The 24,180-nt window shown below is 22.2% G+C and overlaps 1 protein-coding gene across 6 annotated transcripts in view; it reads right to left on the bottom strand.

Moving 5' to 3' along the window:
• LOC122501314 (putative polypeptide N-acetylgalactosaminyltransferase 9) overlaps positions 1–24,180 on the bottom strand; it is a 266,782-nt gene that overhangs the window by 24,399 nt on the left and 218,203 nt on the right. For all 6 annotated transcript variants that reach the window (XM_043610674.1, XM_043610669.1, XM_043610671.1 and 3 more), the window contains 5 exons: positions 18,938–19,107; positions 12,008–12,321; positions 10,827–11,025; positions 9,442–9,611; positions 6,161–6,289 (listed from right to left, as the gene is read on the bottom strand). In XM_043610674.1, coding sequence (XP_043466609.1) covers positions 6,161–6,289; positions 9,442–9,611; positions 10,827–11,025; positions 12,008–12,321; positions 18,938–19,107 — 982 coding nt within the window. The remainder of the gene's footprint in view (positions 1–6,160; positions 6,290–9,441; positions 9,612–10,826; positions 11,026–12,007; positions 12,322–18,937; positions 19,108–24,180) is intronic.

Genomic DNA, 24,180 nt, shown 5'->3' with positions numbered 1-24,180 from the left:
TATAATTTTTGAAAATAAATGAATTTTTGCCAAGAATTTATTATTAAATAATAAATTCTTGGCAAAAATATTTCTATAAATTTTATAGAAATAATTAGATTCAGGGGAAGAAAATTTTTACAATTATTGAACATAATTGAATTTTTATGAATAATTTTATTGTTATTTTAGAAAATAATTGAATTTTTGCAAAGAATTTTATTAATTATATAAATAATTGATTTTTCTTGTAGAATTCTTTAACAATTTTTGAAAAAAAAATTCAATTCTCAACGAGGATTTTAATATTTTTGAAAATAATTGAAATTTTGAGAAGAATTTATTATTTATAAAAATAATTGACTTCAAGGAAACAACATGTTTACAATTACTAAAAATAATTGAATTCCTGCGAAGAATTTTATTGTTTCTAAAAATAATTGATTTCAGGAGAATATTTTGCCAATTTTTAAAAATAATTGAATTCCCGTACAAAATTATATTATTTTTGAAAATAATTTAATTCTTGAGAAGAATTTTATTATTTATGGAAATAATTGAACTCAGAAGTAGAATATTTCAACAATTATTGGAAATAATTGAATTCCTGAAAAGAATATTACTATTTATGAAAATAATTGAAAAAATATAAAGAATTTTATGGCAATTTTTAACGATAACTAATTTCCTTCGAAGCATATTATTTATCAAAATAATTGATTTCTTGCGCAGAATTTAGTATTTATAAAAATAATTGAATTTCTGCAAAGAATCCATTATTTATAGGTAAAAATAATTGAATTCAATAGTACAAAATTTCTACAATTATTGAAAATAATTGAATTCCTGCGAAAAATTTTACAATTTTTGAAAATAATTGAATTGCTTAGAAGTTTTCTATTGCAATTTTTAAAAATAATTAAATTCCTCTGATTTTTATATTTGAATATAAAATAAATTGTATCCTTAGGGAGAATTTGTTTTATTTCCTAAAATAATTGAATGCCTTCGAAGAATTTTTTTGATTTTTAAAAATAATTGAATTATTCGAAAAAATAATTACATTTATTTTTGAGAATAATTGAATAGAAGCTGCGAACATTTTTATTACAAATTTTCGAAAATAATTGAAATTATTGGCATAATATTATTGTTTCTAAAATAATTGAATTCCTGCAAAAGAATTTTATTATTTATTACGAAACTAATTGAATTTCTACGATGAATTCTATTGTTTATAAAAACAATTAAATTATAACGAAGAATTGTATTAAAATTTATGTAGAAAATATAATTTCGTCTCTGAAATATTGGCCATTAATTTTAATTCTTCTTCATCATTTTTCCCCTTTGCGTTTATACGTTTTTTCCGCCCCCTATGACAGGTACTCTTCTCAGCGCTCTTTGTTTTGGTTTAAAAAAGAAAAACATTGGTGTTAGTCAATTTGCCGTGAGAGTGCCGAGGCTGGTAGCAGTTGACGTGTACGAACGTTTATTGTCAAAACCCATTTATCGTCGTACCCTCGTCTAGGGACTTGAATCAAATCTGTTGAATATTTTTGAATTTCATGAGATTTCCGGAATAACGCGAGAACATCGAGATCGTTCTTGTTTCTCTCTGGAATCCATAAAAAATGACAGATGTATTTGCTGGTAAATATAATGATCATTATTCACGAAAACAAGTTTATTTTTCCTTTAATCGCAGGATTGGGAAAAAAATTTCAATTTTTCCCCAACTTTTCAGATGGGAGAAAATTTTTATTTTCAAAAAAAAGGAAATGTCCTTTTTTTGAAAATAAAAATTATTTTTCATCCGGAAATTATAGTGAAAAAGTTGGGAAAAAATGAAAATTTTTTTTAAATATCGATGAATAATTCTTTTTCTAGAAATTTTGTTCTTGAATTGAGAGTTTGTTTCATGAACTGAAGCAAACGTAAAGATTCAGTGATAAATTCTTTGAAGCGCAAGCTGTTGGGGGAGAGAGAAAAAAAAGAAATAAGTAAATAAAAATCGTTTCACCGTCTGCTGCTAGGTGAAGGAGAGAGAATTCTCTGACGAATGGGCAGGCATTTTTGCCGAGAAGGAGAGCATTTTACGCCGCTCACTTTAAAACACAACCGTGCCACATGTAAAATAACAATTTCAGTCTGCGCACTAGCAGGCATTGTAAACTTATATTTTCACGTTATTTCCACCTTCCATTTCTCTATGTTGTCGGTTTATTTTGCGCGCGCTCCTTCTATGAAAACTTTTCTCTACACGTCTTCATCACTTTCACCTATACGTGCAGTCGTGATATTTTTTTTTTATTTTTTTCGCACACGCACACATGGAGGACCGGTACCAGTGTGTTGATTTTTTTTTCACGCCATTGGCTAAATCACGTAAAAACCTCCCCCACACTGCTGGAAATTTATAGGTCGCACAAAACCCTGCTTCCAGCTCGGAAACCGTACACTGCCGTGAATAATTCGAGCAGTACATATTGCAACTACGTGCCGTCGAGAACTCGACAAATACGATTTCCGGATGACCGAAAAGGTTTTATTTCCTCAAATAACTGAGCCATCATCGTCTTTATCTGCCGATGAGGACAAAGTCATCTTTTCAATAAACAACCGATGCTTGAGATTTATCTCTTTTTTTATTTAATTTTAAACATTTCTCCCTTCATAAAATAGATGAGAAATAATTACTTCCATTTTTAGTAAGGAATGCAGAAAGTAAAAATTTAATTATTTTGAAATTTTAAAAATCTCAAAAAATTTAAAAAAAAAAAAAAAAAATTTTTAATCTCAATAATTTTTCCAATAATTTAATTATAAATAACTTGGAAAATTAACTCCGTATTTAATTCATTACAATTGTGAAAATTACAAAATTATGTATTTCTTTTAAATATCAACTTCAATTATGGAATAATTTCAGATTCGAAAGATTTATTCTGCAGACATTTTTTAATAAAATTCTTCATAATAATTGGAATATTTTTATAAATTAAACTACAAAATTCTTTGTAGGAATTTAATTATTTTCAGAAATAATAAAATTCTTCGCAGGAATTCAAATTATTTTTAAAAATTGCAAAAATAAAATTAAATTAGGTAAAATAAAAAAAAATAAATAAAATTAAAAATAAAGTTAAATTAGGTAAAATAAAAAAAAGATAAATAAAATTAAAAATTAAATTAAATTCTTAGCAGGAATTTAACTATTTTGAAAAATTATAAAAAAAATTTTCATAAAAATTCAATTATTTTCATAATTAAACAGATTCTTCGCGGAATTTAATTATTTTTAAAAATTGCAATGCAAAACTTCTCAAGAATTCAATTATTTTCAAAAATAATAAAATTCATGGAGGGAATAGAATTTTTTTCAAAGCTTCTTTCTAAAATTCTTCACAAAAAATAATAAAAATTGATAAAATTCTTTGCAGCAATTCAATTTGTTTCTAAAATTGTAATAAAATTCTTCAGAAAAATGCAATTATTTTCATAAATTGTAAAATTCTTGTCACGAATTTAGTTCCTTTCAAAAATAATAAAATTCTAATCCAGATATTCAATTATTTTTAATATTTGTGAAAATATTCTCCTGAAATCAATTATTTATATAAATAATAGGTATAATTTTTCTCAGGAATTCAATTATTTTAAAAACTAACCAAATTCTTAGTAGAATTTAATTATTTTCAAAAATAACAAAATTTTACACAGAAATTCCATTCATCTTAAACATTTTAATAAAATTTTTCAGAAAAATTCAATTATTTTTATAAATAGTAAAATTCTTCGCAGGAATTTAATTATTTTCAATAATTGTAAAAATTTTGTACTATTGAATTCAATTATTTTTATAAATAATAAATTCTTCGCAGCGATTCAATTATTTTCAATAATTGTAAAAATGTTGTACCCTTAAATTATTTTTAAATAATAAATTCTTCGCAAAAATTCAATTATTTTCAAAAATAATAAAATCCTGGTCGAGAATTGAATTTTTTTTGAAAAATCGTTAAAGAATTCTACAAGAAAAATCAATTATTTTCATAATTAATCAAATTATTTGCAGAAATTCAATTATTTTCTAAAATTGCAATAAAATTGTACATAAAATTTCAATTATTTTTAATAGTAAAAATTTTCTTCCCCTGAATCTAATTATTTCTATAAAAATTAATTCTTGGTAAAAATTCAATGATTTTGAAAAATAATAAAATTTTTTGATGGAAAATTCAATTATTTTCAAAAAGAATAAAATTTTGGGCTGAACATTCAATTATTTATAAAAATTTCAATAGAATTCTTAGCAAAATTCTTTTTATGAATTCAATTATTTTCTAAAGTTGCAATATAATTTGTCAAAAGAATTAAACTATTTTTAAAAATAGTAAAATTCTTAATTGGAATTCAATTAGTTTTAAAAATAATAAAAATCTACGCAAGAATTGAATTTCTTACAAAAATGTTATAAAATTCTTCACAAAAAATAATAAAAATTGATAAAATTCTTTGCAGCAATTCAATTATTTTCAATAATTGTCTAAATATTCTCCTAAAATCAATTATTTTTATAAACAATAAAATTGTTTGTAGAAGTTCAATTATAAAGTAATAAAAATTCTTTAGAAGAATCCTATTATTTTTATAAATAAATTTTCGCAAGAATTTAATTATTTTCAAGAATTGTATGAAAATTCTTAAGAAGAACTCAATTATGTAGGATATAAATTGTAAAATTATTCTCAGGAATTGAATTATTTATAAAAATAACAAAATTCAAGATTTCAATTATTTTTAAAAATTGTAAGAAAATTCTTTATAAGAATTTAATTATTGTCGTAATTCTAGAAAATTTTTATTTTTTTAGTACTTTTATAAAATTTTGTAACATTTCTAATAACCCAGAAATGTTAAATAGACAATTCTAACTAAATAAATATTCATCTTAAAAAAATTTGTATCGAAAATAATATTTCTGAAGAAATTAAAAAAATTTCAGTAAAGTGTAAAGAAAAATAAAATAAAAAAGAAAATGTTAAGAAATATTTTTGGTAAAGAGTTGAACGTTGCGAGGTAAAAAAATAAAAGCAAAAAAAAAAAAACATAAAGGAATAGATTTTCCATCGGAAGCCAAACGATTGAACTGATCGAGATGAATTTCCTCCGGCAGTGGTTGAGTATTGTTTCCCAGTCAAAGGCATTGTTTCCTCGGCAAACTCGTCGCCACTAATCATCGTCTCTGCTTCTAACAATCGACTGTGACACGTGAATACAATAGATACAAGCATCGCAATTCAAGGTATGAGGCAGTTAGGCTTTCAAATTGTGATTGTTAGCGGTAACTAAGATTTTTGCTTGCCACTTTCAGTGTTGTGTGTCTATTCAAATTTAAATCATTTGAAATTAAAGAAAGAAAAAAAAACAAACTCTTAATTGACATAAATTCTTCGTCACAGTAAATATTTAACATTTTTCAAAATGTCTTTTCAAGTCACTCACCTTTTCAAAGAATTTATTTAATTTTAACTATTCAATAAACTTCTCGGAGAGTTCTAGAAATTAAATTCTTAATAAACACTCATTAGTGAGTGAAGAAATTTTATTTCATCTCGGTGAGATGACTGAAATATTCTTGGGCAATATTTTTTGCACTTCAGATAGGTGTACACTCAGAGAAAAAATTTATTTAAACGAAATATAATTTATTTTAGTTAAAAAGAATTATATTTCTCTCAGAGTCATTATATTTGTCTTAAATAAAAATTTTATTCGTTTTAAATAAAAATTTTATTCCACGTAAATAAAACTTTTATTTTAACCGAATAAAATTTTATTTAATGTTAAACAAAATTTATTTGACATAAATAAAAAATCTAGTTGGCACCGAGTAAAATTCTTTTTTCTGAGTGTTTATTGAAATATATAGTATAAAAATAAAAAACAAAATACAAAAGCGAATATTAAAAAAAATACTACGTATTTATGAAAGAGTCTTTCAATTAATGGAGGAGGGGAAATAAATATTTAAATTAAATAGTAACAGAGTGTGACATTTCTGAAATTCTGGAAAAAAAAATTCCTCTTGGTACTGATTACAAAAGCAAAGAAATACCAGTTGGGCGGCAATCTGGAATATCGTTAAAAGAAAATATACAATTAGCTTTGTTCTTACCTCGCCCGATGCTACTGCTTCCCCTGGAATGAACAATTCCGGGTAGACATTGTCCAAATACCATTTAAACGGTTTGCAGCCCAGTTTTCTTCTCAAAGCTTTTCGTTCGGAGACATCACCATAATTACCCTTTAAAAAAACAAATTCAATGTTAAAATAAAATATTTTCCATTTCTTTTTAAATAAAATTCATTTTTATCGAAAGTTAGTAAAATAAATACCTTGAAAATTTAATAAATTAAATTCTCAATTAATTTCTCAAGAAATTCAATTACTTTTTAAAAATAATAAAATTCTTGACAAAAAATTCAATTACTTAAAAAAAAAAAATTCTTTCGAAAATTCAATTATTTTCATACGAAATTAGTCGCAGGAATTCAATTACTTTTAAAAATAATAGGTAATAATATTCAATCCAGGATTTCAATTATTTTCAAAAATTTAATTGTAATACAAATTTTCGCAGAAATTAAATTATTTTAATTGATTAATTCATAATTAGTGATAGTAAATATAATAAATATTATTAATAGATATTTATTAAGATTTAATTTTCTTAAATTATAATTTATTTAAAATAATAAGAAAAAATAAAAATTTATTTATATTTGAGATGACTTTCAAAATTTCTCAATATATTCTATAAAATATGGAAATTCTCAAATATCTGCTTGCATAATAGTCTGATGATACTGTTGAAAATTTGCAGTCTTACCCATAATTTAATATAAATATCAAAGTAAATCTTCAAAGGAAAGTCAAATTTTTGGCGATTATAATGCAAGTATATACATGGAATTTTAAAAATATTGAACAATATGTCGTGGTAGCTAAGCAAAAAGGGATCGTTATTGTACGCATCAAAGTTAAACACTAGAAAAATATATTTATATTCATATAGAAAATTCTAAATAAAAAAAAAGGAATGAAAATCACTGAAAAAAAATTGATTTGATTCAACTAACCGATTATTTTTCTGTCATCGTATAAATATTTACTTGAATCGAATAATTTTCCGTCGAATCAAGTAATTTAAAATGAATTAAATGGTATTTGCTTCAAATACTAAAATTACTGGTTTGGCTTAAATAAAAATTATTCAATTCAAGTAAATATTTATTTTCTAATAGACAACTAATTGGACCAAATAATTTTTATTTTCAGTGAAAAAATTCTAAATATACATTTTTGCTTAGCTGAGAATTATTTTTGTTTAATCAGCATATTTTTTATAGATCAAATTACAAATTAGAAAAAGTAACAAAAAAATATCTTTTTAAAATTCAAAAATTATAATAAAATAATTGAACCATCAAAAATATTTACTTCTTTCTTATCCTGCTAATAAATTCAATTCCTGCAACAAATTTTATTATTAATGAAAGAATTTAAATATTTAGAAAAATAATTTTATTCTTGCGAAGAATTTTATAAAATTTTTTAAATAATTGAATTCCTAAGAAATTTTTATTATTCATGAAAAGAATTGAATTCTTACGAAGATTTTTACAAAAAATTTTTTAAATAATTGAATTCTGTTTGGAAACCTTATGAAAATAGTAGATATCAAAAATCATTTAATTGCGAAAAGTTTTTAAAAATAATTAAATTTTACAAAGAATCCTATTAAAATTTTTGACGATAATTAAATGTCTGTGTTGTATTTTATTAAATTTTGTTGAAAATAATTGAATTCCTAAAAAGAATTTTACTATTTATGAAAATAATTGAATTCTTAGGAACGATTTTATTAGAATTTTTTAAATAATTAAATTTCTAAGAAAAATTATATTATTTTTAAAAATAATTGAATTCTTGTGATGAATATTGTTATTTATGAAAATAATTGAATTTTGTAACGAATTTTACTAAAATGCCTCAAAATAATTTAATTTTCGGGAATAATTTTTTTATTTTTCGAAATAATTGAATTCTTCCGAGGAATTATTTATGTAAATAATTGAATTCTTGGGAAGAATTGTATTAAAATCTAAAAGAATAATTGAATGATTCCAAAAAAATTTAATTAAAATTGTATTAAAAATAATTGAAATCCCGCGATGATTTTTATTATTTATGAAAATAGTTGAATAGTTGCTATGAATACCTATTATTAAAATTTTCAAGAATAATTCATTTCCTGAGAAGAATTTTATTTTTTATGAAAATAATTGAATTATTGCTTAGAATTTTATTAAAAATTTTTTTAAATTATTGAATTCTATTGCGAAGTTTTATGAAAATAGGAATATTGAAAATAATTGAATTTCGAATATTTTTTGAAAATAATTAAATCGTTTTGAAGAATTTGATTATAATTTTTGAGAATAGTTTTTTGATTTTTAGTATTAGCGAATTTAAAGTAGTGGAAATTTTAAATGCTTACGGTATAAAAAATATTTCGTTGATACCGACGTAAAAAACCATTAATTTTCTTTTTTTTAAAATAAACTAAGGGGATATAGTGCTCTTGTATTTTAAATAGAAAGAATTCTAGTATTCTGGTAAAGTAAGTATTTTTAAAGTATTCTATAGTAAAATATTTAAAATCAGCATGGTAAATATATTTTTGGCAAAAGTTTGTACGATATCAGAGAGAAAAAAAGTGGATGTCATTATATAAGTAAATATCGAATGCACGAAGAAAGAACTTTTCAGAGGGAAATCAGAGCGAATAGCTGAGACATCCTCCAACTTTAGATATGGAATTGAAATCGGAATTATGTCCCTATTAAACTCGATGACTGGAGGACTGCCTTGGGAAAATTCAGCACACAGAGCACACGTCGCCTCATTTATGAGGTTTTTACGGTGCGCCTTCACGAATATCGTTCTCTTTGTTACTTTTCGAAAATTTAAACATTTTTCTCTTCGATTTATTATCCATTTGAATAAAAAGCTATTCTCATAATAATTGCAAACTTAATGTCTTCTTCACTGCAATTTATTCCCCTATTTTCTTCCCTTTTTTCCATTTACAAAAAAATATTTATATTTTTTTTTATGAGAATAATATTATTCCTTCTTCGAGAAAAATTATTTATCTTGTTTTCTTTTATTATTATTTATAAAAAAATAATTAAATCTTCTTATTTGAGAATATTTTTTTCCATTTAAAAATAATTATTCCCACGTTATATTTTTCGTGACAATTTTTTTTTAAATAAAATTTCTTTTTAGAGATTCCCTTTTAACTATATATAGATAAGGGTGTGATTTTTTTTCTTGCAGTAAGGATAAAAAGTAGGTTGAAAGCGATGAGTATCATTTGAGGTACTCACTTTGTCGTGACCTATCCTCTGATAGTAGTATTTGGCATACTCGTCCAGCCACACTTCACTCAGTCTTATACTGTTCCTCTTGAGCACGTTCACGCCACTACGCCACTTGTACGGTGAACGCTTTCTGAAGATGTGACCTACGTGCGAGCAAGGCAAGATCTCTAGAGTACCTAAAATCCACAAGAACACAAGATCGTAAAATCTTCTTTTATATAAGTCAACACGTCCAATTAGATAAAAAGAAACTTTCTTCCAATTGAAACGAAAGTGAATAAAAAATAAACAAAATGAGGAAAGAAATAAAATTGAGAAAAATAAACAAAAAAAGGGAAAAATAAAGAAAAAGAAAGAAAAAAATATAAAAAGGGAAAAATTAACGAAAAGAGAAAAAACAAAATGAGAAAAAAGGGAAAAAGAAAGAAAAAAAATGAACGAAAAGAGAAAAAAAGAAAATTAGAAAAAGAAAAAGAGAAAAAATAAAATTAGAAAAAAACAAAATGTAAAAATTAAATAAAAAGAGAAAAAAATACAAAAAGGGAAAAATAAACGAAAAGAGAAAAGAAACAAATAGGGAAAAATAAACAAAAAGAGAAAACTACACAAAATGATAAAAAAGAGAAGAAAACAAAGTGAAAATAAAAAAACAAAATAAGAAAAATAAATAAAAAGAGAAAAAAACTAGGGAAAAAACAAATTGAGAAAAAAGAAAAAAGTGAAAAAATAAATAAGAAGAGAAAAAAAATAAAATGAGAAAAATAAATAAAAGGAGAAAAAAACCGAAATTATAAAAATTAAAGAAAAAGAGAAAAAAATACAAAAAGGGGAAAATAAACGAAAAGAGAAAAAAATAAAATCAGAAAAAGAAAAGGGAAAAAATAAAGAAAAAGAGAAAAAAATACAAAAAGAGAAAAAAATAAAATTAGAAAAAATACAAAAAGGGAAAAATAAACGAAAAGAGAAAAATACACAAAATGTGAGAAAAGAGAAAGTGGAAAATAAATAAGAAAAGAAACATAAACAAAAGCAAAAAAAAAACAAAATAAGAAAATAAATAAAAAGAGAAAAAACGAAATGAGAAAAAGTCAAATAAAATCAAAATTAGAAAAATAAATTGAGAAGAAAGTAAAAAGAGGAAAAAATAAAAGAAGGAAACAAAAAAGGAGAAAAACAAAATGAGAAAAATAAACAAAGACAGAAAAAAAGCAAAGTGAGAAAATAAAGATAACGAGAAAAAAAACAAAATGTATAAAAAACGAAATCAGAAAAATAAAATCAGATAAAATCAAAATTAAAAAAATAAATTGAGAAAAAAATAAAAGAAATAAAAAAAAAGAGAAAAAAAGAAACTATTTCAAAAATGCATTTTGTAGTACAAAATTAATTACCTCCACACATCCAAGTTTTGAACGACAATTCTAAATTCTCGCCTCCCCAAATATCAAATCCGCTATCATATGTGCCTAACTTTACAAAAAATTCCTTGTCTATTGCGAATAAGCCACCGGCCATTGTTGGTGACCAAACAGGCTCCGCTGAATTTTTGTGTCTTTTTTTCTCTCGCTCCGGTATTGCGTGCCAGTTAAACTGCAAAAACAGAAAAAATTATTATTTTTCCAATCTTTTTTTGTTACAAATACTAAAAATAAATAAAATCAAATCCCACTGTTTTCCAACATAAAAAAAAATTTTTGTTTATCCATAAATATTTCTCTTTTGTAAATTATTGATCAAAATAATTCAAAGAATTATTATTATTATTATGCGAATTATTTTTATACAAAAGTTTTTATAAATTTAAATAAAAAAATATTTTTTCTTCTAAATCGTTGATTATAAAAATTGTGAACTCAATCGACTAAATTTAACAATCGAATGAAAATTTAATATTTATTTTATTTGAAAAAATAATATTTCTTAGGAGCAAAGTATTTATTTATTTATTCAAGTATAATTTAATTTACAAAAAAATCGCCTGTCATATTATTTGTTAATTCACTTTCTAAATTTAAATTAATAAAAATCTGTACTAATAAATTTTTTCATAAGCTTTTAAAAAAATTTATTAATAAATTTTAATTTTTTCAAAAAAAATTTTGTTAATTTTGTTAATTTAGAAAATTAATTTCTTTTTAAAAATGCTGAATTTATTTTATTTTAAATTTGCTTCTAGTAATTTTTAAATATATTTAAATAAAAAAAATATTCCTTCTTTTGAATGTTCAAAACTTTAGCAAAATTAATTTATGTCCCTAAAGATTCGAATGAATGATTAGAAAATTAATTGAAAAATAATTGAAAAATCTTAAGAAAACTTAATTAATTAATTGTTAATATTAATTCTAATAAAATTATTAATATTAATTCCAATAAAAAATACTTGTACAAAAAAATTATAAATACACGTATAAAATTAAATATTCACAGTATGCGTGTTATTTAATTATTTTTTGCCGCAAAAATAATATAACAATGAATAGCGGGAAAATTGGAAAACAATATTGAAAAAAAATAAATGAAACTTGAAACATTGTTTGAATGCAAAATTGATTTAGTTAAATTAATTTACCTGAAGATTCCAATCAAATCCACCAACATTAACACCACCGGAATCTCTCCAGTGGTACTCCAAAGTGGTATCATCAATAACGTCAATAACTGGACAAACCACAGTTGTAGGATCACGTGCAATTCTATCCAAAAGCGGTTCCAGCCAACCTTCTGTACATTCACAGTGACTGTCCAAGTACGTCAAAACCGAAGCATTCGCCTTTTTGGCACCCAAAAGTCGTGCTCTAATTAAACCCTCACGCTTCTCGGCTCTGACAATCTTCACTTTTGGATAATTCATCATGTAATCTTCGAGCTGTGTTTTAAGGTGTGCTGTAAATTCAAAAATTCTTATTGAAATTTTTTTTTTTGTACAAAACTTTTTACTCTTTTATTTGATTTCAAATGAAAATTTTATTTCGCACAAAAGAAACGTTTTTTTGGGCGCAAATAATATTTGTATTTAAAATCCAATTATTCGAACCGAATACAATTTATTTGACCAAAAAAAATTTTCTTAACAAATATTTATTTGAATCAGATAAAATTTATTTCAACCAAAAAAATTGTAACAAGGAAAATTTATTGGAAAACCAAGAATATTTATTTATTAACAAATAAAATTTTTCTTTGGGCGAAAATAACATTTTTATTTGAACCAATGAAATTTTTTTTAACAAATATTTATTTCAGCCAGGAAAATTCGTTTGAACCAAGAAAATGATAACAAAGAAAATTTATTTAAACCGAGAAAATTTACTTGAAACTATAACAAATAAAATTTTTCTTTGGGCGAAAATAACGTTTTTATTTGAACCAATTAAATTTTTTTAACAAATATTTATTTCAACCAGGAAACTTGTAACAAAGAAAATTTATTGGAACCAAGAATAATTATTTATAACAAATATAATTTTTCTTTTGGCGAAAATAACGTTTTTATTTGAACCAAAGAAATTTATTTATATAATAAATGTAAAATTTATTTGAACCAAATACAATTTATTTAAATCAAAAACAAAATGTATTTAAATTAAAAAAATGTATTTCTAACAAATAAAGTTTATTTTAACCAGAGAAATATTTTTCTAACAAACATTTATTTCAACCAGAAAAACTTATTTGTACCAAAAAAATGATAACAAGGAAAATTTATTGGAACCGAAAATATTTACTAATTTATAAACTATTTTAAAAAAAATTATTTTTGCAAAATTCTGTTATTTATTATTATTCTTGTCGAGCTTATTGACAGAATGATAGTTTTAGAATTTTGTATATTAAATTACATTCACAATATCGCTCGTTCTCTTTGTAAAAGTTTCTCCATGTAACCAATTTGTTTAATAAAACTCCTCTCCCCCTATATAATAAATAATAAAATTTAATAAACCAATTATTCATTTCCCTTTTCTTCTCATTCACTCTCGAGTAATTAATAAATTCATGTTTCGTTTGAATTTTAATTCTTGTTAATTGAATCATTTTTAGTAAACAAAAAATGAATAATTAATAATTTAATTAATAACTATTACCAAAATAATTATTTAAATAAAAAATTATAATAATAAATATGTAATTAAATGGTAATTAAATGAATTTACAATTATAGGTTTGTTTGAATTTATATTTTTGTTTTTTCAATAATTATTAATAAATTAATAATAATCAAAATAAATAATAATTATATATTTAGCGTAATAGATAATTTTTAGTGAACTCATAATTATAGAATTGTTTAAAAATTTTTTTCTAATTAAATAATATTCATTTTAAATATAACTTGATTGCGCGGAAGAGCAAGTAGTAAAGATAAAGCTTCCGTCAGACGGATTCATATAATTTTTTTAAATTCATACTATTTTTGTAATTATTGATTTCAATTTATATTAGATTTAAATAATAGTATTTTTTTTAAACAAAACCCGCAGTTTTATGTATAATTAAAGTACCCATTAAATCTCGAAAATCGTAAAATTTATATGAATCTACCTTGAAAGAATCCAATAAAATTCACTTTAATTTCTTCATTAAAAAAAACTGTAGAATTTCCCAAACATTCTTTCTTTAAATACTGAAATATAATAGAAATATTAAAAATATAATGAATATAAAAATGAAAAAAAAATTCATCACCTCTGTAACTGTAATAAAAGTAATAAAAGATAATTCAGAGTTATATAAATCTGACTATCGCTCTACCATGACTACTTACACTCTTTCACAAAATCGGCTTATGCAAAGAAATATTATCAGAATTCAAAAAGTTATTAAAATGATTAAATTTTTTTACTTCTTTTTCACATATAGAAAATTTTATAAAATCGCGGTATTATATTTAAATGTAGTGTATAGAATTTTATTAACATTTCCGTTGACATACTGGGTCATTTTGATCCGGATTAAGAATTTAATTCAAGTAATTAAAATTTAATGAATACAACATTCTTTTTAATTAAACTTTTATTATACTGACTGAAAATTCTTTTTTCAATTAAAATTAATTTTTCCTTTCATTTCATTGAAAATTAAATTTAGATTTCTTTTTTTATTGAATTGTAGCTTATTTTTGTAAATTTCTGCGTGCAACGCCAATTATTTGAAAACTGGTTTTTTGAACAATTTCATTAAAAAATATTCTTTTAACTAAATATAAAATAAACAGTAAATAAAACACATCAGAAAAAATATGTATTTCACTCAGAGTCTACTGGAATTTTTATTTCAAACAAATAAATTTTATTTGATTCAAATAAAATTTTACTTGGTTCAAATAAAATTTTATTTAGTTCAACTAAAATTTTATTTAGTTAAATAAATAATTTAGTAGGTCTTGAGATCAATATACTTTTTTTTTACTCAAATAAATTTATCAAATAAACTCTAATAAATTAATAAATTTATTCTCTACGTGCACTGAAAAAAAAATTTACTTGGTTCAACTAATTTTTATTTGGATCTAAAAAATATATATTTGATTCAAATAACTGAATTACTCGAATTACATTGATTTTGAACGAAAATAAATCTTAATTGAATCAAGTGAATAATTAATTGAATTTAATAATAATAAATAATAATATTTAATAAAATGAATTTAATTAAAACAAATAATAACTTATTTTAAACTGATCATTTATTTATTTCAGTCAAATATTTGAGTTTTTGATACAAATAAAAATTACTATTTTATAAGAAACAAATTAAAAGTTTGAAATTAAAAAATAAGGAATTTTCTCAATTCTTTTATTTTCCTCCACAATAAAAGGAAGATAAGGGCAATAAAATTGCGAATTGACCAACTGACAATAATTCAAATGGCAATTAGCAGATCAACATAAATCGCTTGTATAGGAGACAGGTTTATGTACAGACCAAACTCTAATCCTGAGTCGCCGTTAAAGGTTTAGGAAACGATGGACTGCACAAAGGATAGCTTAGCTCATTTGTCTCGATATTTATTCTTGAAATTAGAAAAGTCAAATTCAAATTGAATTTCACCTTTTTCACCTTTTTCACCTTTTTCACCCTGCAACTACACTTTTACATATTTTACTACACTTTATATTTTCTAGATTAAATTTTCTATTTAATTTTTATTTAATTTTCATTTAATTTTTACAAAGTTTTTTACGCAATAGGTACAAATATAATTCCGCAAAAGAATGAAAAATTTATTCCTCGCATTTATTTTAAATTCAAGCAAAAATAACACACTGACGAAAAATCGATATAACACAAATTAATACGACAAATAAAATCTTTAGTCAAGTATAGAAATTTCCTTCGAAATCAATTAAATATATCCTGCATAAATAATTGAAATAAAAAAAAAAAAAGAAAAAGAAAAACTCTGTAAATTGAATACCAAGAGAAGTTTTATAATATAGATAGGCGGATTTAAATAGAAGAATGCCATTCGGCCATTAAAATCTGTCCCTTTTATTTCAGATTCGGCTGAGTCTCTGGGATTTAATTAAAAAGCATATAGACCATTCTCACGTCCATCCAATTACGCTCACCTAATTAATTCCATTTTGTTCTTCATACACTTTCAAGCGCACAATAATATAGGGGCATACATATTCCTAATGGTAAGGAAATACATATATATATATATATATTTTACATCGAGGAACTGAGTAATATTTAAAGTAGTGAAAAAGATGACAGAACAAAATGAATGGAAAAAGATTAATTTGCATGCAATCAAAGGTGGAATTAAATTTTTAAATGCCTAAAAATAGCTCACAGAATTTCGTATATATTAAAGGGGGGGGGGGGGGTAATTAAATTCAACTGTCAGAAATATCCCAGATGAAAAAGTTCTATAGAATTTCACTAGACTCATTCCATGTGAATTCTAGTGAATATTCTATAGAATTTCACTAGAACAATTCTATACAATTTTCAAAAGAATTAAATTCTTTTAAAAAAATTTTAATAAAATTCTACGCAAACATTCAATTATTTTCATAAAATAATAGAAATTTCACAAAAATTCAATTATTTACAAATTTTTGTATAAATTTCTTCTTCTTCACAATATAATTCAATTATTTTTATAAAAAATAAAATTATTACAGGGATTCAATTATTTTCAAAAATAATAAAATTTTTTTTAGGAATTCAATTATTTTCATAAAAATAATAAAACTCATCGCAAAATTTCAATTATTTTTAATAAAATTTTAATCAAATTCCTCGATAAATGTAATTATTATTAAAAATTTTATTAAAATTCGTCAAACGAATGAAATTATTTAAAAATTTGTTGACAAAATTTTTTACGAGAATACAAATTTTAAGAAACATCCAAATATTTAATAAATTATTTTTTTGTATTTAAATAATTGAATTCTAGTAGAATTTTAAAATTAAAATTGATTTAAAAATTAATTTCAGTTAAAAACAAATGAATTTGGAAATTCTCAAAAAACTTTTTCAAAAATTATTAAAAATATTGTATTTATAGAAAAATTTTAGTTAACACTAAAAAAAAATTGAATTTTGGAGAAGTAATTTGATTAAAAAAGGATAAAAAGTTCGCGAATTGTTTGATATAATTTGAAGAATTTTAGTGAAATTCTACGCAAACATTTAATTATTTTCATAAAATAATAAAAATTCCACAAAAATTCAATTATTTACAAATTTTTTATAAATTTCTTCGTAATATAATATAATTCAATTATTTTTATAAAAAATAAAATTATTACAGGGATTCAATTATTTTCCTATATAATTAAATTCTTTTTGGAATCCATTATTTTCATAAAAATAATAAAACTCATCGCAAAATTTAAAAATTTTAAAATTTGTTGATAAAATTCTTTATGAGAATATAAATTTTAAGAAACAATTTTCAATAAATTATTTTTTTTCTAATAAAAATTGTTTTCAAAAGTAATAAAATTCTTTGCAGAAACTCGATTACGATAAAAAATTTAAATTATTTTTATAAATAATAAAATTCTTCTCTGAAATTCAATTATTTTCAAAAATTTTAATAAAATTCTTGGTAAAATTTCAGTTATTTAAAAAAAAATTTCCTCAATTCAATGATTCTCAAAATCTACTATTGTAATAAAGTTTTCCAAAATAATTCAATTATTTTAGAAAATTTTTATTAAAAATCTACAAAAACGAAAATTTAAATGAAAAAAATCAAGAAAAAATAAATCTTTTCCATATTTTTAACTCCAAAATTTAGAATTTTCTTATGAACTCTGAAAATTTAATATTTTTTCAGTACTTTTTAATGAAATTCCCAGACATATGTCAACCTTAATTAAATATAAATCTTTTTTAAAAAGTGAATCAATGATGAAAGAGATTAATTTAATATTACTTATTATTAATTTGACTTTATTTCGAAATAAAGTTAAATCTAGTAAAATCTTTATATTTTATATTCAAAACTGTTCAAATTATTGGTTTAATTCAATTTATTTGAAAAATTATTTTACTCGCAAGTTTATTTGATAAATTTAGAAATTCTTTTATTTAGAAATTTATCTGATTTAACTTAAAATTTTTTTATATTCAGATGGTTAGTTGGTTAGATGAAAATTGTTTTTCTTTATGTGTATTTATAATTCAAATAAAAATTAATTGGTTCAAGTAAATATTTATTTTCTAATCGAATATTAAAATAAAAACTGTTTTTTAATGGATAAAATAAAAAAATCCTTACCAAGAACTACAAATTTTCTATATTAGAATAAATAAAAAAAATTTTTAATAATAAGTACACTGAAAAAAAATTTTATTTGATTCAAATAACCGATTATTTGTCTATTATCAAATAAATATTTACTTGAAACAAATAATTTTTAATTAAATCAACAATCAATTTGAGCAAATAATTTCAGTGTTTGAAGCAAATATAAATTGAACCATTTAACTAACTCAAATAAGAATTATTTGATTCAAGTAAATATTTAAATTGATAAATTAGTGGATAATAATTTTAGTCAGAGAAAAAAATAGTAGAATTTGAATTTACTCTGTCAAAAAAAAGTAGTACAGGTGGACTTTAGTCAGACAAAAAAGTAGTACAGGTGAACTTTAGTCAGACAAAAAGTAGTAGAGGTTAATTTTAGTCAGGCAGAAAGTACATATAATTTTAGTCAGTCGAAAAAAAGTAGTGTAGGTCAATTTATAGTCAGACAAAAAATAATAGTAGTCAATTTTAGTCGGACAAAAAAGTAGTAGAGGTCAATTTTAGTCAGACTAAGAAAAATAGTTAAAGTGAATTTTCACCAAATTGAAAAAAGTAGTAAAGGTCAATTATAGTCAGACAAAAAGTAGTAGAGGTTAATTTTAGTCAGACAAAAAAGTAGTAGAGGTCAATTTTAGTCAGACTCAGAAAAAAGTAGTAGACAATCAAATAAAATTTTTTTTCACAGTGTATAAAATAGAAAAAAATAATAAAAATGTTACTTACGCATATCTGAGAAATCATCAACTAAAATGATTTCTTTTATGAGATGATCGGGTGATCGGTCTAAAACAGAATGTACAGTTCTCAACAAAACTGACCAAGCTTCGTTGTGAAAGCATATGACAACAGCGGTTGATGGAAGTTCCTTTCGGTATCTACCAGGCTCTTTGCACCTGAAACACAAAAGTAAATATTCCATAAACTCCAAATTCAAAAGGAGAAAAAAATCAATTAATTCACTGATATTTTCAAATCGAAAAATTGATCTTAATATTTTTTTGTAAAAAATAAAACTTTTCAATCAATTTGATTCACTTTCGTGTAAAATTAACACTTTGAAGAAAACAATGTTTATAATCAATAAAGTGAGGTACTTTTGTAAATTTTTACATACAAAAATATTTTTAAATGCAAAAAAGTTTCAAAAAAAAGAATTACATAAATATTTAGACACGACAATTTTTTATACAATTCTTTACAAAAAAAAAAAAAAAAAACTAAATTATACTAAGAAATTTGTAAATTATGTAAATAATTTTATAAATGCAAGTCCACGTGTGGAATACAGCCAAAAACCTTTCCTTGGCGATTTTTAAATTCCAGACGCTCATATACAGCATTATCGCATCGTATTTTCTCGTTTTCAGATATTCGACTTGGCCTTTTCTTTTCATACGATAATATTCGCGATATATCAAAATTTTATTGTGCGAATACTTAGAAGCAGAATTTATGAGAAAACGCATCTATATATGTGTGAGTAAACGAATTTAAAAGAGAATTCTATCGATAACCAACTATTTATATACAAAAGCAGGAGAATTTCAAACGATTGCCGACGACGACGATATTGAGAGAAAATTGACCACCAGCATATAGGCTTTTAAACGACATCAAAATGGCCATAAAATGCAGGGCCATTACAATTCAAAATAAATCACACACTGTTCACACATATTATTTTCAGTGATTTTACTCAAATCAAATATTATTCGAGTTGAAGATTCGAGCTTTCAAAATTTTCGATGATTTGAAAATTCGACGACTTTTTGAGAATCGAGGTTTTAGATTTTTTATGTTATAATGGAAATTCTACGAGTTGAAAATTTGAATCTTTTAGTTTTTCAATGTCTTGGACATTCTACGAAAGAAACTTTTTATTCATCATAAAAATAAAAAAAAAACTTTTTATTCATAAAAATTAATAATACTTTTTTTCTCAACTATTAATTGCTACCTTGATAAATGTGAAATTTCTACATTTATTATCTACAATTAATTTTAAATAAAAAAAAAAAAATAAATAAATAATCAAACAAAAATTATTTGATTCAATTAAATGGTTTACTTGTCTATTATCTACTAAATATTTATTTCAAGTTGAACTAAGTAAATATTTACTGAACCTAAGCATTTAATAATAAAAATAAAAATAATAATAATTTATTATTTATTTATTTAAGAAAAAATAAGTTCCTAGGGCTAATAAGCTCTTCAAAGAACAAAATAATAATAATACTAATAATAATAATAATAATAATAACGATAATAAATAATTTATTAATAATAACCAAAGTAATAATCGTAACGAATAAACAGTTATTTGGGTCAAATATAAATATTATTTAAGTAAAATTAATGAAATATTTAGAATTAATAAATAATTAATTAAGTCAATTAGGAAAATTATTTATATAATATATTTTAACATAATAAATAATAATGTATGTTATTGAATTTAAATAAATTTGTATTTTCATGAATAAAATGTTTTTTTGATAGAACTAAAAATTTGTTTATAGCAAGTATTTAATTATTCATTATCATAATTATTCATTATTCATTTAATGCATTCTTATAATATCCCTATAATTGATTTAAGTAATTAATTATTTATTTAAAAGTTAAAATACAAAATTTATTTGCATTTAACAATATTTAATGAAGTTTTAAAAATCAATTTTCAGAATTTTAAAATTAAAAATTTTTGAATTAAAATACAGAAACATAAATTATTTCAGACTTCGCACTCGATAATTAATTTTAAAAAAGTAGCAAAAAATAGCTTTCAAGCTAAAAAAAAGTAGGTATGCAGCTTGATTTGAAAGTAGAGAAAAATTTAATTATAATAACCTACTTTTAATAGTCGGATAAATGTAAATTTAGAATTTATGTCATCGCAAGAAGGAAGCGCGAAAGATTGTTTGTTGATTTTTTAAATAGTGTTATTTGACAATTTCTGGCAAAAAGCGTTTGCAGAGAAAGTTTATTGATAGTAAAGATTAGATGAGGGGTATGTTGGGATTGTTTGTGCACGGTAAATATATAGCTATGAAACCTGAAATTGTAAACACGCATTAGAGTTAATATTGTAAGGAAGGAGCTTGTTAGCGAAACCGTGTCGACATAATATCAATTCTAGCGCTACTAGGTGCTTTGCCTACTAATAAGACGACGAGTTTCATTGCCAGGTATTTTTTAGTTTTACGCACACTTCATCATCAATAATACTTTACTTATTTAGCATTAAAGATTAAACTTTAGCATTAAGTACAAGGGGCAAACTATTTTAGTTCCTTTATTATTTGCGGCAACGTTCAAAGTGCATTTTACTAATTTACTTGATAGTAAATAATAGTAATATTATTACTATCATCAAATAATAATATAACTTTCAAATTAATAGTTTGAAAAAAAAGAAAGTAACTTTTACCACTTTTATAGTAAAAATCTAAACTTTAAGAAATTTTTGCGCATTTTCAGAGCAAATTTTACAGGCTTCATACTCAATAATTAATTTTAAAAAAGTATCAAAAAGTAGCTTTAATGCTGAAAAAAGTAGTTGAAAAAGTGGCTATCGAAAATTAATTTTAACGAATAAAAAAAATTGTTTTAGTCGATTCACAAAAATTTGATTCAATATTTCCCTGACTGATTCCTGATTTCAATCAAAAATATTTATTTCTATTCTAATCCTGCTCTACATTTTTGAAAAATTCAATTATTTTCTAAATTTTTATCCTAAAAAATACAATTGTATTTAAAAGAAATTTTTAAAAGTAAACAAATAAAATTATTTAATAAAATTTAATTTAAATTCTTCACAGGAATTAAGAAAATAAATTTATAATTTTTCAAAGTAAAAATTTAAATATTATTACAATTTTACAACAATTAAAATTTTCAACGATTTCGATTTAATAATCTTTTGAAATTTAATTACTTCTAAAAAAATCGTACTATAACGCTTTTAATATTCAATGAATGTTTCTCAAAATTTAATTCTTATAAAAAATTTATCAATTTTTTAAAAAAATAATTGAATTTCTAAGACGAATTTTATTATTTATCAAAATAATTGAATTCTTGCGAAGAATTGTATTGAATATTTTTTAAATAATTGAATTCTCGTGAAAAATTTTATTATTCGGGAAAATAATTGAATTCTTGTGAAGAATTGAAAAAAGAATTTTTAATTTTTTAAAAAATAATTGAATTTTTGTGAAGAATTTTATTATTTATGAAAATTTTTAATTTTTTGAGAAGAATTTAATTTAATTTTTTTTAAATAATTGAATTCTCGTAAAAAATTTTATTATTTGGGAAAATAATTGAATTCTTGTGAAGAACTAAAGAATGAATTTACAATTTTTTAAAAAAATAATTAAATTCTTGTGGAGAATATAAAGAAAGAATTTTCAATTTTTTAAAAAATTATTGGATTTCTAATAAGAATTTTATTATTTATGAAAATATTTGAATTCTTGTGAAGAATTATTTAATTCTTCACTTCTTCAATTTGAATTCTAAAAATTCAATTATTTTTGTGAAGAATTTTATTATTTATAAAAATTGTTGAATTCTTGAGAAGAATTTTATTTAATTCTTTTTTAATAATTGAATTCTCGTAAAAAATTTTATTTTTTGGAAAAATATTTCAATAATTGTGAAGAATTAAAGAAAAAATTCAAGAATTTCTCAATTTTTTAAAAAAATAATTGAATTTCTGAGAAGAAGTAATATATTTTTTCTCAAAATAATTGAATAATTGAATAATTGAATTTTATTAAAATTTTTATAAATAATTGAATTTTCGTGAAAAATGTTATTGCTTGTGAAAATAATTGAATTCTTGCGGTAGAATTTTATAAAAAGGTTTTAAATTGATTTTCTTCGAAAAATTTTATGAAATATTTGAAATAAATCAATTCCTGTGAAAATTTTATTACTTAGGTATAAAAAAAATGGAATGTTTGCGAAGAATTTGATCAAAAATCTTTTGTGGAATTTTATTAAAATTGTATAGATATTAAAAATCATTGATTTTCGAAAAGTTTTTGAGAATAATTGTATCGTTTTAAATAATTTTATTACAATTTTTCGAATTTTTTTTTATTTTAACTATTAGCGAATTTAAATATTTTCAAGTGATGCAAATTTCCCCCAAAAATAAAAAAAAGTAGCTTTTAGTGTCATAAATCTAAAAAAAGTAGTTAAATAGTAGCAAATTGTAAAAAAGTAGTAAATAGTAGGTTTTAGTAGATGAGTGCGAAACCTGCTATTAATAGTAATAATTACTAATAATTTACTTAAAAATACAAAAATTTACTGTGAGGAATGATTAAAATTTGCTCTGAAAATGCGCAGAAATTTCTTAAAGTTTAGGTTTTACTATAAAAGTGGTAAAAGTTACTCTATTCCATTTTCTGTATGTTTAGATTTAGACAGATCGAAAAACATTGCATTTCAGTGACAGTTCAAACAGAAGTTTATAGCTGTTATTTGAAAAGCATTTCTTTCGGTGTGTTTTAATCTCTGTATTATTTGTTCTACATTCGTTTCTTTCTTTCTTTTTTTTTATTTTTTGAAAGTAAATTGATCGATAGAACATACATATTTGTAGAAATGTTGATATAGTGGAAATTCGGATCAAAGTTGTGATTAAACTTTGAATTAACTTCGTAATGAAACACTCCTTGTAGCGACGAATGTTAAGATATGATGATATAGCAGCAGAGCGACTTTGATTAAAAAAAATTTACTTGACTCCCTTGAAAGTTAGGTGAAAAAATTCTTACCGAATATTTCGAGATGTAGAAAGTTAATAATTCTTTTTATTATTATTAATTATTATAAAATAGTTATTAAAAATAGTTAATGAAAATAATTAATAAAAATATTTAATGAAAATAAATAAAATTAAAATAGTATATTTCGTAACAAGGTGCAAAAAAGTGCCCTTTTTT

This window comes from Leptopilina heterotoma, unplaced genomic scaffold (assembly GCF_015476425.1).
Source record: "Leptopilina heterotoma isolate Lh14 unplaced genomic scaffold, ASM1547642v1 Lhet_209, whole genome shotgun sequence".
NCBI lineage: Eukaryota > Metazoa > Arthropoda > Insecta > Hymenoptera > Figitidae > Leptopilina > Leptopilina heterotoma.
Note: the sequence above shows the minus strand (reverse complement) of the source record. Positions and strands in the feature narration are given on the sequence as shown.